The 19197-nt window shown below is 41.1% G+C and overlaps 1 protein-coding gene across 5 annotated transcripts in view; it reads left to right on the forward strand.

The window, feature by feature from the left end:
• The window catches only part of LOC309865112 (uncharacterized protein), a 335985-nt gene that overhangs the window by 252326 nt on the left and 64462 nt on the right, over window positions 1-19197 (forward strand). For 3 of the 5 annotated variants that reach the window (XM_082731329.1, XM_082731328.1, XM_082731331.1), the window contains one exon: window positions 2129-2180. The exons of the other annotated variants lie outside the window; for them this stretch is intronic. In XM_082731329.1, coding sequence (XP_082587455.1) covers window positions 2129-2180 — 52 coding nt within the window. The remainder of the gene's footprint in view (window positions 1-2128; window positions 2181-19197) is intronic. 5 annotated transcript variants of the gene reach the window in all.

Consider the following 19197-nt stretch of genomic DNA (forward strand, 5'->3'; position numbering starts at 1 on the left):
GCCCCCTCCATCCCTGTCCAGCCCCTCGCCTAGAGATTTGAAAATCTCTTTAATGTCTCTGACATCATCTTGAATTGATTCCTCTAGATTTTGCTCTCTGTCCTTTTTCCCACTTGGGCCCTGGAGGGGCAGCCCTATAAAGGCGGAGGCTGCATCTGTCCGCTTTGCTGCAACAGCCCAAAATGACCGAGGGAGACTTAGAGGTCTTTTCAAGGCTGACGAGTTGTTGGAACTCAGCCTGCCCAGGCGGGCACCAAGCCCTTAGGCTGTTCAGAATCTGCAGCAGCTGCCTGGAGAGCAAGCAGTGTGTGCAAGAACCTTCTGAAGACGGAGATGCAGCCCCGTAGAGCCTGAGAATCTATCTCCGTAGGCTTTTGTGTTTTATACCTGGAAGAATTACCCTAGGGGTAGTCATTACAAGGAAGGACCTGAGTAGCTCCATGAAATTAGGTTTTTTCTTTTTTGTTGGAACAAAGAGACCTTCTTAAAGTACTTTCTTATGGCCACTCCATTCCTAGCTTTCAGTTTTTCCTTCAGCCTTGCCCTGGACCCCGCCCAGCCTTTGAGCTGCCCTGTCCATCGCCAGGACCGAAGTTCTTATTTACTGTGCTGCTGCAGGCCATGGGACTCTGCTTTTAGCAACCCCAGATGCAACCTTGCTAAAGGCTTGGCTGCCTCCCAGTGCATGCCCATCCCTGGTCTCCTTCCTCTGCTTCTTTGTAACCCAAAAAAAGGCCTGCCCCTCTGGCATCATTGGCCTCCCCATGCAATGGGTAAATAATGAGGACCTGCTTTATGCACGGAAGGCAGAGTTCCCAGCTGACTTCCAGTGTTCTAGACCAGAGTAGCAAGGAGCACCCTGACCCTGCCCATCGTGTAGGTGACACCTGGTCCCCACATCGCCTCTGTCCTCACCCTACCTTCCTGCTTCCCCACCACTGAATCTCCGTGTTTCCTCACTGTGTCTGGACTGTTCTACTGCTAAGAAAAGTTGTTTAGGATAAGCTTGGGCTACTCAGCCTGACGTTCAAGGTTTACCCAGGCTGGACCCCACTTGGTTGCCAGCCATGATTCCTACGTGACTCCCTGGCCAAGTGTTAGCCAGGCACGAGATGCGTTTGCACTCCAGGGCTTGACTTCAGCCACACTCCGGACCTGCCTGAATCTCTCCCTGCTTCAGACCGACGCTGAGCCTTCGTGCCTAACTCAGGTCCTGGTCGCTTCAGGAAGTGTCTCCAGTTCTTCCAGTGAACACGTAACCCACCTTCCCCTTGAACTTCTCCTCCTCTCCTGCTACCCCTTCATTTGGGTGCTTTCTGCTGTATGTAGCCCCACTCACCTCACTCTGAGTATGCTGGGCCTCCGCTCTTGACTCGAATGCCCCTTGAAGGAAGGAAGATGGCTTTCTTCATTCTCTGAAATGTTGTCAGGAGAGTCACTGTTCTGTCATTGCTGAATATGGCAATAATGCCTGCCATTTCAGTGCATCCTGTCTTTCACATATTGTGCTGTATGTTTTACACGTGCTAGCTCCTTTAATCTTCCAATTATCCCGTGACATAAAACACGTATTTTACAAGAGAAAACTGCAATTTATCTCATCCAGCTCAGAGTTTGGGGGAGTTGAGCTTCGAAGGTCCATCCGGTTCTAAACCCTTTGTTCTTTCCGCTGTGAAAAGGATCCACTGTGATCCTTTTCTGTGATGGTGGATCACAGTGGTATGTGTGATGGTGGATCCACTGTGATGGTGGATCACAGTGGTTTGTGCTTGAAATTTGGGAATAAATAGCAGAAAAGGAGGGTGAGATTTCCATTATGATCTGAAGACCGTGGAAGACTATGGAACCTGTTCCCTAAGACAAGGAATAGTAAAGATGGAGGAAGATGGGGAAGACTCCATGTGTGTTGAGGAGACCAAAACCCACCAGGTTCTTCTTCAAGTCACCCTGATTTTCATTCCTGCTTCTCCATCTGGGCAGCCCATCCACTTGAATCAGGCCATGGGAAATCGATCATGGATAACATCTCAAGTGTATCTTAGCCAGTGGTTTTTAAGATTTCCTTATACTTTTTTACTAGATATGTTTACAAGTTAGATAACTTGGTTTTCGGCTTTTTTTCTTCTAGGCTTTCTCGGGAGTCAGCTTATTGAGTGGAAGGAACACGAGCTCTCCAGTGAGTAAGTGTTTTAGATTTATATTTAATATAAGAAGAAAGGGATGTACGTTTAACTTCTAACACCCAGCAGGTTACAGATCCTTCTGTATTCTTTTTTTGGAGGGAGTGGTATACATTCTTCCATGGGTTCATCCAAATGATTGACTAAGGCCATTTACTTACATCCTCAGAAAAACCTCTCTAAGTGTAGTGGTAGTCCACTGTTAGTACTCATTTTTTCTTATGTACCCATGATCATTTGCTATAAGTTAATTATCATCACTTAAGTAGTTGTAATTCGGCACTAAGATCGCAGAAGCACGGAGCTCTAAGTAAATCTCAGTATCAACTTCCGATGCACAGTTCCAGGACAAGAAGAACACATGCATAGACTTTCTCAGAAATTTGGGCCAGTTTACCCTCTCGGAGTCTAGGTTCCAACAAACAAAATTAGAGGATCATACTCGATGGCCTTTAAGGTTTCCTCAACTTGAAATCATTCAGAATCTATGGTTTATTTTTTGTCCATTTCTCGCCTCATTGATTTGTCTTCCAAAAGTTAACCTAATGTCTGGCATATCTGGGAAATAGTAACAGCAGGTTTATGAGAATTGTAAGACTGTTAGATGAAGTGGTTATTTCCTTCACTCTCTTTTAAAATTAGCAGTGTCTTGACATTAGGGAACGAACAGGATGCATCGAAAGGACCACTTATCCAATGAGATAAAGAAGTTAGGAAACCCAAAACACAAAAACCTGGGTAGGATTTTTAGCACTTTACTTGTCCAGACATGGCCAAGAATGAGTCAGATCTGGGGTGATAGGGGGACCGGGGTGGCTCAGTGGGTTAAGCCTCTGCCCTTGGCTTAGGTTGTGATCTCAGGGTCCTGAGATCGAGCCCCACATCGGGCTCTCTGCTCGGCGGGGAGCCTGCCTCTCTGTCTGGTTGTGATCTCGATGTCTCTCTCTCTCTCTCTCTGTCAAATGAATAAAAATAAAATCTTAAAAAAATAATAAAAAAAAAAGAACTGGGTTGGTAGCTGTCCCAGTGTTTCTGTAACTTGAAATAGCCAAAGACAGTCTTAGTACACTAAGATTTAGAGAGTATACATTTATTGTTGGCACTCTCTCTGCAGGACATTCTCTGGGGATTGACTTAAGTGAGTATTGTCCCCATTTTTCAGATAAGAAAACTAAAGTTTAAGAGAGGTGCCTGTCCTACAGTCCCATACCGTGGTGGAGCCACCATCCAGTTGTGTCTGTATCTGACCATGATCGTTGGTTGTTTCCCCTGTGCTTGTTTCTGTCAACACCAGAATAGTCTGCCATCATGATGTCTTATTTATAGGTTCAGGATCCCGCACTGTCTTTCTGTAGTTCGGTAGCCGGGTAGAGCGTGTATGCTGTAACTCACTACCAGATCTTTTCTGGTGTTATGACTTAATTAAATGTTGAATAATAACGAAGGCATACTTCTGTAGGAAGTGTGAAAACACTGTTTACACCTGACAAAATCAACTCACTGTTATGTCTATCAGGGTACAAGAATGCAAATTGTGAGGTATTAGACAAAGAGTTTTTCTGTCTTCCCATTCTTAAAATTAGGGACAAATAATACTGATAGAATCGGATGAAAATTTTTTTTTCAATTGTAAATATTGAAAATACCTCCTGAAATACTCGTGTTTCTGATTCCATTTTTAATTCATTGTCTTTATTTTTGGATACTAACCCTGTGTGAAGAAAAATACTATAATTTATAAAAAATGATACAATATTTAAAAAAATATATATATGTGTATATACATATTACACACACACACACACACACACATATATATATATATATTTTTTTTTTTTTCCCCCCAGATTGGTGACCCCTAGTAGTTTCTAACTTGGTTCCTAAGGTATCTGCTTCAGATGTGGGGAGACCATTGCATGTTTGATTTGTTGAAATTGTAATTCCAGTTGCAAAATTCTTCTAGACTGTTGGATCGGGGTTCCAATGATTTCTTTTTTCTCTACTGATTGAATCTTTTAGAACTGTACTGTCCAATATGATAGTTACTGTCCAATAAAATAAAATCCGTTTGTATAAAGTGAAACAAAAAGTTTAGTTCCTCAGTTGCAATAACCACATTTCAAATGCTTAATAGACGGATAATGCTTAGGGAGTACCAGGTTAGAAAGTGTGGATGTCAAGCATCGCTAGAATCCCAGAAAGTTTTGTTGGACAGTGATGATCAAGGGTCATGTTAATGATTTTTATTTTTATTTTTATTTATTTATTTTTAAAGATTTTATTTATTTATTCGACAGAGAGAGATCACAAGTAGGCAGAGAGGAAGGCAGAGAGAGAGGAGGAAGCAGGCTCCCTGCTGAGCAGAGAGCCCGATTCGGGACTCGATCCCAGGACCTTGAGATCATGACCTGAGCTGAAGGCAGCGGCTTAACCCACTGAGCCACCCAGGCGGCCCATGTTAATGATTTTTAAAAGACTGTTTTTGATGATACTAAAAATCAAGACTATTTTTAAGAGCAGTTTAAGATTCTTGGTAAAATTGAGCAGAAGGTACAGAGATTTCCCATATAGCCCCCCACCCCCACCCAGGCATAGCTTACCCCATTGTCAACCTCTCCCACCAGAGTCGTACCCTGGTTGCAATTGATGAACCTCCATTGACACATCATTGTCATCCAGAATCCATAGATTCTGTCATTGCTCCTGGACGCTTGGTGGTGTATCTCTTATGGGTTTGTACAAAGCTGTAATGATAGGTATCTACCATTATGATATATAGAGTGTTTTCACTGCCCTAAAACACCTCTGCGTTCTACCTATTCATCCCTCCCCAATCCTAGCAACCACTAATCTTTTTTACTGGCGTCATAGTTTTTTCTTTTCCAGAATATGGTATAGTTGGTATTATACACTATGTAACATTTTCAGATTGGCTTCTTTCTCTTGGTAACACGTGCTTAAGTCGCCTCCATGTATTTTCATGGCTTGATCACTCCTTTTTGTCTATTTTTTTCAAAGCACTGTATAATGGTCCATCCGTCATCTGAATGTGCCATAGTTTTTTTTTTTTTTTTTTTCGTGTTTGTTTTGTTTTTTGGTTTGTTTTTTGTTTTTAATCCATTCACCTATTGAAAGACATCTTGGTTGCTTCCATGTTTTGGCAATTAAGAACAAAGTTGCCATGAACATCTGTATGCAGGCTTTTATGTGGTTAAATGTATTCAGATCCTTTGAGTAAATACCAAGGAGCATGATGGCTGAATTGTATGGTAAAGGGAATCTTATTATTCTTCTTCTAAGCCGTGAATGGAACCTTCATGTTGTTCCACATCCTTGCCAGCATTTGGTGTTCCAGATTTTGGCTGTTTTAATAGATGTGTAGTATCTCACTGCTTTAATTTGCATTTCCTATTGACATATGTAGATCATCTATTCGTATGTTTATTTTCCATCTGCACATCACGTTTGATAATGGGTCTGTTATGATTTTTCGCAGATTGCCTTCTTATTATTGAGTTTTTGGGGTTCTTTGTGTATTCTGAATAACAGTCCTTTGTAAGATATTTCTTTTGCAGATATTTTCTCCTGGCCTGTGACTTGTTTTCTCACTCTTGTGACATTTTCTCTCACAGAGCATAAGTGTTTAAGTTTAGCCAAGCTCGGCTCATCGATTCTTTCATGGATTTCATCTTGTTGTCTAAGAAGTCATAGTCATGCCCAAGATCAAGTAGACTTTTTTTTCCTGTGTTATCTACTAGGAGTATGTAGTTTTGCATTTTCAATTTATTTTATTTTTTAAAAAGATTGATTTATTTACTTAAAGCAAACACACAGAAGGAGAGGGAGAAGCATACTCCCTGCGGAGTCCCAACGTGGGGCTCCATCTCAGGAGCCTGAGATCGTGACCGGAGCTGAAGGCAGATGCTTAACTGGCTGAGCCACCCAGGCGCCCTTACATTTTCAACTTAGATCTGTGGCCCATTTGAGTTAACTTTTATGAATGGTGTAAGGTCTGCCTAGATTTATTTTATTTTATTGCGCTTGTCGATATCCAGTTGTTCCAGCCCCCTCTCGTTGAGAAGACTCGCCTTTCTGCGTTGTGTTGCCTCTTTCTCCTTTGTTAAAAAGACCAGTTGTGTGTCTTTATGTGGGTCTATTTCTGGGCTCTCTATTCTATTCCATTGATCTGTTTGTCTGTTCTTTTGCCAGTACCACACTGTCTTGATTACTGTAGCTCTGTGCTCAGTCTGGAAGTTGGGTAGTGATGATCTGCTTTTAATAATTTGTTTATTTGGATTAAAAACATTATGAATTGGGTGCTTGCCAAAAAAGGTAGCCAGTTCTTCCAGCCAGAAGAGGTTATGGTATGAAGAATGTGCTTTGGAAGTTCTGGCAGATATTTCTAATTGCACATAATCAGCTCTGCATTATGTGACTTGCTCCAGCATATGTAACAGCACTGGCCGCCGTCACTAAAGCTTGTCTCAGAATCTGTTATTCTGAATAACTATAACTTTATCAGATACCTTGTCCTGCTGGTTTTGATTGGTTGTATCTGTGCTGTGTGAACTGGTATTGAGCAGCTGTAGACTCAAACAATTTTGGTATAAAATCCAAACCCAGGGAGTCTTAAGTTACAGAGCTGCTTTAAGTCCGTTTTGTAGTCTGCAGATTGTCCTACAGAAATTCACCCTTGAGAGCCTCGGGGAGTTCAGCAGACTGTCTGGTGGCTGTCTGTCCAAGTTCCTTGAGGCAAAGAAAAGAGACAACAGATCCTTGTTCTTTGACAGCTTTATTGAATGTATTCAGTCTTAGGTTTTGAATAATTTGTTTAACTAGAGATATTTTGCACAGTGAATAAAATTTCTTTGCTATGAAATTCAATCCTTATAGGATCTTCAGAATAATTTTAACACTTGCCAGATCTCTGCATCAACTGCTCAGCTCTCCAGACGCCTCTACGACTTGAAACAAACTCTACTCTCTACTTGTGATTTTTCGTCTCTCGTGAGCGGGAAGTACAGAAAATATGGGTTTAAAAAAAGAAGGTTTTTTTGCAGAAGTTGATTGGTTTACTGTTTCTCTTGATCTTGTTCCCTCCAAGCACATGATATTTGATGTTTTTTGCTAATTCTTCTTTCTCATTGAGTAGATACATGTATAAAAGATAATGTAAAAACTGCAAAATTAGCTCAGTGACAATAAAAAATGACTAGGGAAGCATACATCTGAGGGTTTAAAGGAAATTGATGATGAACATGGAGAATAATTTTGTTTACAACTAGCATTGGTGGTTCCTCAGAACCTCTTGTGACTCCAAGCGTCTTCACTTAAAATTGTTTGCTGTAATCTTAATATGATGTTGATGCTTTATTAAGATTTTTTTTTAAAAGGTTTATATTTTTATTATTTAATTTTTTTAAACACTAGACCCCATGATGTTGTCAGGGTGCCAAAACTGTTACTAACCTTGGCGGCCCTAGATGGCTCCTTTAGGAGATCTAGTTATGGAGAGCACTGAAACTGGAATGGATGGGTGGGTTAGAGCCTCCAGTAATATAATCTTAGTTTCCTGAGTTCGGGAGCTTACGAAGGGTGCTGCTATTTATCCTTCTTTATGTTCTATCCAGTTCAGACCTGGTCAGGTTGGCACTTAGCTTCTGTGGTCAGCCAAGAATGCACTCCAAGGATTCAGTCCACCAGATGGCTTTACAACATCTCCTATCCCAAAAGTTTTTTCTCTGCTTCAATCGTAACCTTACCTGTTGTGGTTGCTGTGCTTGAAACCGGCCATTTTGAAAGCGTCAAATTGCTTAGGTTGCAACTGGTTTTCTAAGTCAGTTCGGGGTACTCTAAGAATTTAGTTAAATATAATTCGCCCTCTGTTCATCTTTTTGTTTTTGTAAATGACTTACCTAGACTTGAGTAGCAACGGAGCAGGAGCCATCCTTTCCCAATAAAAGGGCAGAACAACGTGTGTATTTTGCAGTGTGGTGGACATTAAGATTTGTTTGTGTTGCCTGGAAGCTCGGAACACAAATCGGAAGTGGGTGCTGCTAGGTTTGCGAAGTAGCAGTTGGCTCATGGTTGAGCTGAAAGGCTCTATCAATGTAGGAGTGACAGGAATAAAGGAAGGGACAGGGGCAAGCACAGTATCGACGGTTTTAAAAAGAGTACTGAGAAAATCTTCTACCCACTTTATTTGGTGTGAGCGAAGCTTTTGAGTACCTATAAGAGAGGGGGAGGAAAAAGGAGGTCAGACAAAGTTTGGTTGTGAAAACTCAGAAGTTCTTTGTTCTTACTCCCCTACTGCGTCTTCTGGATTTTGGAGAAAATGGGCATGTATTTGTCTTTTCCATTTCCATTGAACTCAGTTTTCTAATCTTTCATACTTGGCCAGTTCCTCTCTGGGAACATATTGTCCACATGTTCTGATGCTGTTTGAAGGCCCTCTGAGAGACAAGAGTTGATGGAAAGCTCTCAGTTCTACTGAAGTGGGTGGCCAGAGAGCTGCGGCGGAACAGCTGCCATACACCCATTGAACTTGTGTCATTTATAAATTAGTTTCCGTGCCATCTGGAGCAAGAGATGGTGCCGTGGTCTCGAGAAACACTTTGTGGAGTACATTCACATGCAGCGCTTATATAACTTGCTTCGTTCCACATTCAACCGAAGTCTTAAAATCTTCATTTGCTTGGAGGTTTAAAATGGGAATAAATGTGAGTGACTTCTTGAAATGTCATATTCGTGACACCACCTCCACCCCTACCGACATTTCTCTTCCCTCTCTCCCCTGTAGTGACTACATCCTGCCTTCTTTCAGCTCCAGTGGAAAATACATTAATCCTAGAGTCTCCATGAGGTTTCCTGTTCGATGACATAATCAGAAAATCCTTCTCACATTGCCCTTGGGGTTGCTGTCTGGAGGTTAGGTTGTCTTGGTGGGCGTAACTCAGCCATCCAGGAAGAAAAAAAAAAGAAATCACAGGCCATAAACTCGGAGCCTGAAATGCATTAATATCATGGTACAAGAAATAAAGCTGTGGGCATGCCTGCTGCACTGGTAGAGAATTTCATTAATCTACAGATTCTTACTGGCATCAAATGGGTTGGCGGGTGGAATGTGTACATATGGCAGGCGCTGGTGCCATGCCACGAGCAGGAGGTATTTAAACTGTTCCAGTGTAAGCTGTTAGACTAAATCTTGTGGGAGAATACCACAAACCCTGGACCATTAGACTCTGGTACTGTTGATGTTAGCCCCTGCCCCTCCCCCGGGCTGTTCACCTAGTGAGTTTTGCCTTTCGTGGTTGGTTACTGGAAGTTGGGACAAAGGAAACCATGGGACAGGTCAGAAAGAGAAGATGGGACACATTTTAAGATGAGAAGAGCAAACTGCCATCTGGCATGTAATGTGGTCTGTAGAAGTTCTGAAGTTGAAGATCTCATGGGGCAGAAACTCCAGTGGGTGTGAATTGGTTGGAAAGGAGAAAACTGTGTGATGAACGTTGAAACAATAGTATGATATTTAGATGCCAAGGGGCACGTACTTTGACGAGTGTAGAAGTTACTGGCATAGGCAGTCGGACATATGTTCAAAGAGGGATCTTTCCTTTATCAGCTGGAGAAGTTCTCATGGTTTCTGTTGTGATGGTGGGCTGCCATGACCCTCCATTTGGTTGACTTGGATGAGTGTCTCTTGCCTTTGATCTTGCACGTCTGGGCTTGATTGGCACTTGGTCAGAACGAGAATGAGGAGTGGGCTCCTTTGTAGGATTTGCACAGCCTTGACGCCAACTGCCTCTGGGATTCTCCCTCTTGTTTTACCAGACTCTCAGATGGCAGGGCAGGAACAGGAGAGATGATGCTTCCTGATGGAGTTTCACTGGAGCCAGGAAGGAGAGGGTTTTAGCCCAGCCCCCGTGAGCTGAAAGCCTGGGGAGATGGTACCATTTCGACCTCCTTGTGTCAGAGATGTCATTGGGTTTTCTACAGTCTAAGCTATAATAGACTTTTCATTGGTGCTTCCTATGCTGTTAGGGAGTCTAGAAGCTATATCACTTGAATGAAAAAGATTCTATTTCTTTATGGCTGTGGGGAGCATGTTTTAAATTTATAAATCACTACCAAACTCTAAAACTTAGAATTCTGAATTTGTTTCTGTGATTTTATTTTTATTATTTATTTATTAAAAAAATTTTTTTTAAAGATTTTATTTATTTATTCGGCAGACAGAGATCATAAGTAGGCAGAGAAGCAGGAAGAGAGAGAGAGAGGAGGAAGCAGGCTCCCTGCCGAGCAGAGAGCCCGATGCGGGGCTAGATCCCAGGACCCTGAGATCATGGCCTGAGCTGAAGACAGAGGCTTTAACCCAGTGAGCCACCCAGGTGCCCCTGTGATTTTGTTTTTAAAATGTATTTACTTATGAGGGAGCATGAGGAGTGGGTGGGTGGGAATGGGGAGAGAGAACGGGAGTCCAAAGCTGACTCCGTGCTGAGCGTGGAGCCTGACGTGGGACTGATCCCATGACCCTGACGTCACCATCTGAACTGAAACCAAAGGTGGGATGCTTCACCAACTGAGCCACCCAGGTGCTAAGTGAATTAAGCCAGACAGGGAATGATAAATGTAATGTGATTTCACTTACACTTCGATGATAGTAAAGCAAAACAGCAACCACAACAAAGTGAAACTGACACCTATTTAGGGCAAACTGGTGGTTGTCAAAGGGGCGGCAGGATAGGTGACATCGCTGAAGAGGGTTAAGAGGAACAAACTTCCAATTATAAATGAAGCCACAGGAAGGAAAATACAGCATAGGAGATAGAGTCAATACTATTGTATGTTGTGGAGAACACCCAGTGTTACCTGCCGCTGATAAATTGTTGAGCCCTACGTATGAGATTAATGATGTACTATATATTGGCTAATTGAATTTAAGTAAAAAATAAAATTATAAAAACATTGTATGTAATACTGCATAGTAATGGGTATTTCACAGTGACGAAGAGTGTCAGAGGAGTCCATTCAGTGGAACCTTTCCTTGGCTCTGTTAATGTGAACGTGCGTAAACGAGAAATGTATCGCCCTTAAAGTTTTGCTATAAACAATAATACAGGGAACACTGGGGTATTTAGTTTTTCATGCTATGTAGCAGACATTTTTCATGTATTGTTCATTTATTACAATGATTCTGCAAGGTGGAGGGGCGTGCAAATTTTGGAAAGGAGAAAACTGAGACCCAGACCACTTTCGTAAAATACTGGAACTCGAATTTAGATCACCTGATTGCAGACCTACAGGGTTCTATTACGCCACGTTGTAACTTTAAATGACACTTTCCATTTGACTTTAAAATTTTTTACTTCTTTAATAGGATGACCATGCTGAGCGACCTTTCATCTGGGCCACGTCGGTGGGAAATGTATGAATAAAGCTGTTACATTAATGAGTTGAGTGATGGTTGAGTTGGACGGCTTTCATACATTTTAAGTACGAAGAAATTTACTAATGAAGAAAAAGCTGCCTTTATCAATCACTGGTCACTGGTCATAAGTGGAGATTGTGCTTTATTTATTATAAATCAATTAATGGTCCTTCCCTCTAACACTCCATCAATCAATGCACACAAGCTTCCATTGATAAGGATACCTCACCAGAAGAAATCAATTCTCCTTTGTCATTTTGACAGGACTTAGCTATAAAGGTGGATTAATCCAGAATGCAGGAGGGAAATACCTGCGGGCTAAGGGCAAAACCCAATTTTGTAAAATCAAAATTGTCCTCAGAATGTTTCACACTGGATGATAACAAAAGGCTTTACTCCTTGTTCCTATAGTAAGGATCAGTTTGCTTCTCCAACCTAAGAGCTGAAAACTACTTCTGTTTGTTCCTTTTAGCGCTCTTGCCCCATTGCCAGATGCTGTAGAAAGGCTCAAGATCATGTCTGCTCTGTTTCCCAAGGCTTGGTTTGGAATTTAAACCATTTTAATAGGGAATGGTATAAGAAAATCTAGTGTAATGCCTGAAAAATGTACAGTTTCAAATCTGCATGAGGCCGTTTCCTGGCTTGGATACAAGGTTTCTGTAAGAATGGTCCAAAAGAATCTTTGGAAAGGAGAATATTTCATTAACACAGGCTCACCCGAGGAATGTTTGAACCAGTAGGAGCACAGTCAAGCCACCAGCTCTGTGTACACAGTATTACTAATAGCATGCTGGAAGGCGGCAGCCCAGAAGGCCCATCTGCAGAGGCTTACTTTAAAAGGTGATTGCAAACATATGAGTCGTTAGCATGCTCTACTTTGGGCCCTAATCATGATGTTTCCATAGTATTGACTGAAATTCAGTTTTAGAGAAATCTGAAAATTGGACATTAGAAATCCTCTCTCCTTAACTGTGTGCTAAAAAGCAATCAGGAAACCTTTATGCTGCTTTCAGTTCCTGTTTATCCCCGGGCTGAAAAACCTCAGGGCATTTCTAGCCCTTCCTTCCAAAATGTTGCCTTGGTGCTTTGATTAATAGAACTTACATTATGTGGGTTAAATCCTTGGCTAGGAACTCATGTGCATGAGGTTTACTTCTGAATCTTGCTGTTTAAATAGCTTTGGGAGAACTATACTTGACTACATCGTCTTTGCTAAAGAAAGACCTTAAGTATAAGGTGTTCTTCATTTTTAGAAGTTTTGCGCCATCTTAAAAATTTTATTTATTTATTTATTTTTTAGTTTTGCAATATTTTAAAGGTAACATCCTTTTTTAGAAATAAAGTCGTTTTTTAGGCCTGTTTCTCTTATATTTGGAAGTTTTTGAAGAAAAGGTTTACAGTTTTATTTTATATAAATTTGATAGGTAAACCTTGATATTGGACAGTCATTTTCTGGATAGTCCTTTAAAAAAATCTCAAATCTTACTCTAGTTCAGTTTGCCCCAGGGTAACTTTTAAGGTAGTTATTTGATCTAGTAATAGCACCTAATTTTCTCTCTTAGAAGTAGAGCAATTAGTATTTGGTCTTAGAAATTGTATGGTTTATTTTTAAACTTTTTATAATTCCAAGATAAGACATATTTGTGCAACTAAAAATACTTTGTCTATTTTCCTTAAGTAGCAACCAAACTTCCACCTAATGAAGTTTTGTTTTTTGCTTGCTTCTGTTTACTTAAATATTCCTATAAGTGACTGATGTTTTTAATTCACGTAGCCACAGTGAATGCAGCTGTTAAAGTATGCTATTACTAGCATTATTCTAATATGAAGACCATATGCATCAGACACATTTCTCTAATGTAAAAGGGATTGAAATCAAACAAAGTATATGTACTTGGACAACAGCAAAATTAAGTTAGATTTTAGTAACAGAAAGCCATCTAGAAAATTCCACCATGTTTAGAAGTTAAACAACTCACTTCTAAATAACCCATGGGCCAAAGAATGTATTTTGAAGTGTTAATAATACATAACCAATGTATCAAAAACTGGGAGATGCAGCTATAGCATTCCTCAGAGGCTAATTTATTGCTTTAAGTGGTTCTGGTAGAGAAAAAATAAGAATAGTTTTAGAAACATCGAAGATGGTAAAATGATCAAGAAATGGAAAACAAAAACCATTGGAGTGGTTGCCCCTCAGGGACAAGCATCATGACCTTGGAGGGCCAGTGTACAGTTTCTTGAACTGATGTAGATTGGGAATTAGGGGTGCCAGTTATGGTTTAACTGTGTTCCCACCCTCCTCCAAATTCAAGTGTTGATGTCTCAGCCCCTAGTTTCTCAGAATGTAAACTTGTTTGGAGACGAGGTCCTTAAAGAGATACCAAGTTAAAATAAGGTTTTTAGTTTGGGCCTGAATCTTACCTGACCGGTCTCTTTCTAAGAAGTGGAAATTTGGACACACAATGGGGATATCAGGGAAGCAAAACCACAGGGACCACCATGAGACAGAGGCAGCAAGAGGGAAGCTGTATGTGTGTCGAGGAGAGGTGCCTCAGAAGACACCAGCCCTGCAGACACCTTGATCTTGGACCCCCAGATCCATGAGACAATCCATTTCCGTTGTTGATGACACCCAGTCTGTGTATTTTGTTTTGGCCATCCTGGCAGACTGATGGAGTGTGTGTGTGTGTGTGTGTGTGTGTGTGTGTGTGTATAGTTTTTAACATTTCTCTATTCTTGCATGTGTCTTAAATATTCTGGTATCTGTTCAATACCACGTGCCAATTACAGATGAATGCCTGGATAATATCCTACTGAGCCTCAATACTGCCCTTCTGTACCTGGGCATGCTAATGACATTTTAGGGACCAGTGGCTTGAATGTGCCGACACAGGGGAGTAGCTGTGTGTAAATATTTAAATTGAGACAGCAGCATCGCTTGTAGTGATTTCACATCCCTCTGAGTTGTGAGGCTGAGTGTGAAAATGTAGGTAAAGACCCGTGTGTAACACACGCCGGGTGTGATGCGTGTTAGCTCTCGATCCTGGTGCCGGTCTTGATTTTGATTTCATCGTGGTTGGGTTTTCTTGAAATGTGTCGGCTTCCAAACGAACCTTGTGTGCTAGATCTTGGGAAAGGGGTGGTGAGTTCTGTTTGTTGACAAGGGAGCAGCCTCCTGCTGACCTGGGCTGAAAACACAGAGGAAAATTGTTGAGATTGCGCATGTCCTCCTGGGGAGAGACAGACGGACAATTCTGCCTTCGGCTTCAACAAGGTTCTGCCTTTTGGGCTGTCAGCAATGGATGATGAAAGACAGATTTCTTGTTTTAGGGCTACTTCTTCCTTGAGGACCCCTGTGTACTTTTCTAGAAAAAGAAAAAGGAGAGGAGGGAGGGGCTGGTGCTTTTGAACTGCTTTAGACCGAAGTGTGTAGAGCTGAGTCGGAGCACAAGCTACACTGTTACCTGATTATAAGAAGTATCAGGTGTACGTAGGCTGGCAATCACCATAGGCATGATATTGATGAGCAAAGAAATGTATATGGAATGTGCGTCTATTAGGGAACCAATGGGAGTTCAGTAATTTTGTGCTAAAAACTGTCCCCCTCAATAAATCTTTACAGGTCTGTGTTCTCTCCCCCTCCCTCTTTCCCTCTTTCTCTTTGTCCCCATCATGCTGAGATTCTAGAGTTCAAAACATCCTCTTTGGATTCAAGTCGTTGCAGTCTTTTCCAAGAATTTCTTTTCATATGATGAATATTCTTGGAAAGGAAGGCTTGGCTCCAGGTGACGATCGACTCCTTCTATCACTTTGCCATATGGTAGCTGCACTGAGGGTCAGATGGAGGAGTGTCCGTCAGGAGGGCTGTATAGTCTTTGGTCCCGAGCACATACTCTTAGGGATTTCCTTCTGTTCCCGGTAACTTCCATGTGTTCATTTCAGTAAGAATGATCAACTGGTCTAAATCCATGTGGAATCATTTGAACGGTAATGTAACAAACCATCCTGGGGAACTTCAGCACCTGTGTTCATATTTGTGCCTGCCCCAAGTAGCAGTCCTGGTTTCTTGCTAACCATTGATTTATATGTGATGAGTTTCTATGATGATTAGGCTGGATGACGTCCTTTTCTGATATAGGTTCATTGGAAAAGTGGCGGGAGAATCGAGCCACTCTGCTGCCCGGAGTAAGGCAAGCCCTCTCCACTTGAGACTCTCTTGGTGGTAGCCTTAGCCTGGTATCAGGCTGGAAGTTACAAATTAATTGTAACACAACCTCCTCTTTCTGAGTCAGTGAATACTGTTACATTGTGTTGGTTTGATAGCTTTTCTTGATTCTGACTTATACATTTATTTTGGCTTGAGAGTTGTATACAGGCTTAAGGAGTTAATCTGTAGTGGTGTTTGGATTCATACTTTGAACATTTAATTTAAAAAGTGTTAAAACTGGGAGGATGAGTGGACTTCTGTGCATTTTTCAAGCTTAAGGAATGCTGATCTGCTGTGGCACAGAGGAAGAAAGCTGGGATGGGTGAGTGTCTGTAGTGAGGGGTTCTTGGGGGTGTGGGAAGGACGAGGTTAAGCTCCATTGGATACTTGGGAGTTGTAGAGGATTTGGGAGGTCATTTTGCAGGTGTCCTGGAGGAAGACAGGGGAACAGGCAATCTGACCTACAGCTGGCCCTCTGGGTGGGTTTTAAGTAATGGAAGAGCTATCTCAGACAAATCTGACCTCTTCTGGAGTATTTAGAAACAAAGGCATTTCTAAAGTGATTCATTATGAAAATTGAGGTCAGTGACCTCTGGAAAGAAAGGTGAAGTGGTGTCAGACCTGTTCCATTTAGCTACCAGCACGTCCACAGGCCATATGTGGGGTCCTTTGTTTGTTGAGTGAGCAAATGGAGAGCCAGCAGCCCTTAGACAGGAAAGCAGAGGGACAAGAGACAGCCGGAGAGCACCGACTACCTTTCCCCACCTACTTGGCGGAGCCTCAGTGCTAAGGCTGACCGCCCGTGTTTATACTGCTATTGAGATAAAATGGTGTCTGTGTCCTTTTTAGTTCTTCATTAACTAATCCCACTTTTAGGTGGATTCAAAGATGAACCAGCTTTATATCAAATTCTGGAAAGGGAGTCATGTCCCCAGGTGCTGCTGGGGTTGATCTGTGTTATTAGAGAGAAACTTCGCTGAATGATCTTATGCTCACTTTTAAGTGGGAACTGTAACTCTTAGGTCCAAGTAAAAATACCAAGGTCTTTGAAAGCAAACATTGTTTGGAAAGTTAACATATTGCTGATTACCTCTAAGAAATATTACCATGTAGAAATGGCCATGATAGCACAAAGTTCGGATTTATATGATTCCTGGGCCTTTTAGGACATTGGTATACAAGGTGCACGGGCATCCTGCAAAACTCAGGTGGCTTTTGAATACTAAGAAGGTGCTAATCAGACCAAAATAAAATTTCAGAATTTCATTTTCTTAAATAATAGAATTACCACTAGATTGCATTACAGAAGATGTAAGATTGCTTTGGGTTCTCTATATGTGAATAAATGCTTACATTTCATTGCATGTGTCATTACAAATATAATGAGAACTTATGCTTTATATGTTATATGTATAATGAGAAAATTTTCAATATAGGCCATAATCCAAAACTGTTTCCATTTTGCATGTTTATCATTTAATCTGTTTTGTTCCTTAACCCTGTGGTGGGGAGAATACAGTGAGTGGAAATTAAGTCTTCCCATCTGTGGAGGGGAGACCATGTCCTCATGGAGAGCATTGGCTTGAACAAGCTGATGTGAGGCTGGATGTCACTGGCCACTTACGCTGTGCTTTCTACTTTATGTCAGCATTAAACACCAACGAGCTATTCTTCTCAAAGGAAAAGGGGAGAAATGAGACTTGTAGAAAGCAACCCACAGTACTGAAAATTGATACACAACATTCACTACAACCAAGTTAAGACTTGAAGGAAGTATGAGATTTAAAGATAAAAAAAATATGATCTGGAGGGATAGTGAGCTATGGGAAAGAATTAAGATATAAAGGTGTGGGGTGCCTGGCTTCATCGGTGTGGAGAGCATGTGATTTTTTTTTTTTTTTAAAGATTTTTTTTATTTATCTGACAGAGATCACAAGTAGGCAGAGAGGCAAGCAGAGAGAGAGGAGGAAGCAGGCTCCCTGCAGAGCAGAGAGCCTGATGTGGGGCTCCATCCCAGGACCCTGGGATCATGACCTGAGCCGAAGGCAGAGGCTTAACCCACTGAGCCACCCAGGTACCCCGAGCATGTGATTCTTGACTCGATCTTGGGATTGTGAGTTTGAGTCCCGTGTTGGGCAGAGAGTTTATTTAAAAATAATAAATAAATAAATAAATAAATAAATAAATAAAATCCAGGGCCACTGGCTAGCTCAGGCAATAGATCATGAGACCCTTGATTTCAGGGTTGTAAGTTTGAACCCCACATTGGATATAGAGATTACTTAAAATTCTTTAAAAGAAAATCCAAGAAATAGAGATGGCGAAAGATGGAATAAATAATGAATAACTGAAAATGTTACCAAGTAGGTTTGAATTTGAGATCTTTTCCTCAAATGACACCTATTAAGACTTTGGTAAAGTAATTTACATTTATATATAATGGGGGAACTTGTGAATGTATTGTTAAGAGTTTTTCAGCTGTAATAAGATGAAAATGTATGCTCCCCTTTTCTCCACAAAGCATTCATTAACGCATTAAATGAAAGAACCATTAAAACATGATTTTTTTTCTGTGACTTTCCTTTCATCAAGGAAAGAGAAAAATGTTGATATCTTAAATGTTCAAAGTTTTGTACATGATGCTAAAACCACATGAGAACATAGTAGATATATGTAAATTAATGATAGTTTGTAAATAAATGATAGTGCAGTGCAAACATACAGGTTCTACAGGTCAGAGCAAGGTTGTAATGTAGATTGCCTAGTGAGTTTCCTAGTGATGATGTTTGCTTAAAGTTCTGATTTTACCTTCTCTGCAGGTGGTAGGTAGGACCTAGAGATTGCAAATACTTATTACTAATTAACCCCCACAGCAAGCCCTTTCTTTTGCTTCTGCAATAAGTAATCCACACAACAGCATGGTCTAACATTAAGGGCAGCATAGGGGAGGTTTATATGTGTGCTAACTTAGTTATTACGCTCCCCGCCTTCAGGTTAAATCTTTTACTTTATCTCATAGGAATGTAATAGTGTTAACATATATTGTATACTGTGTATACAATGTTGTAAGTATGTCCTGGGATGGTCATATTGAAACTTCACAACAACGTAATGGAATAGGTCATTATTTTATCCCTATTTGTCAGTTGAGGAGACTCTGTGAAGCTCAGAAGAAATTTGCCCCCAGTCATATCCGAGTGAGAAATGGAGTCAAGGTTTGCATCTAGGTCACATGCTCCAGGACTTTTAATCAGTCCTTACAGCTTCCTGTGTAAGTTTGGATGCTCCTTAAGTACTGTGGAAGCCATAGTACTGTGATTCTAATTTCGGAATTACATAATGAACTGCTTTTACAGTGTTTCAACCAGTCTATATTTAAT

This window comes from Mustela nivalis (genome assembly GCF_964662115.1).
Source record: "Mustela nivalis genome assembly, chromosome: 5".
Classification (NCBI taxonomy): domain Eukaryota; kingdom Metazoa; phylum Chordata; class Mammalia; order Carnivora; family Mustelidae; genus Mustela; species Mustela nivalis.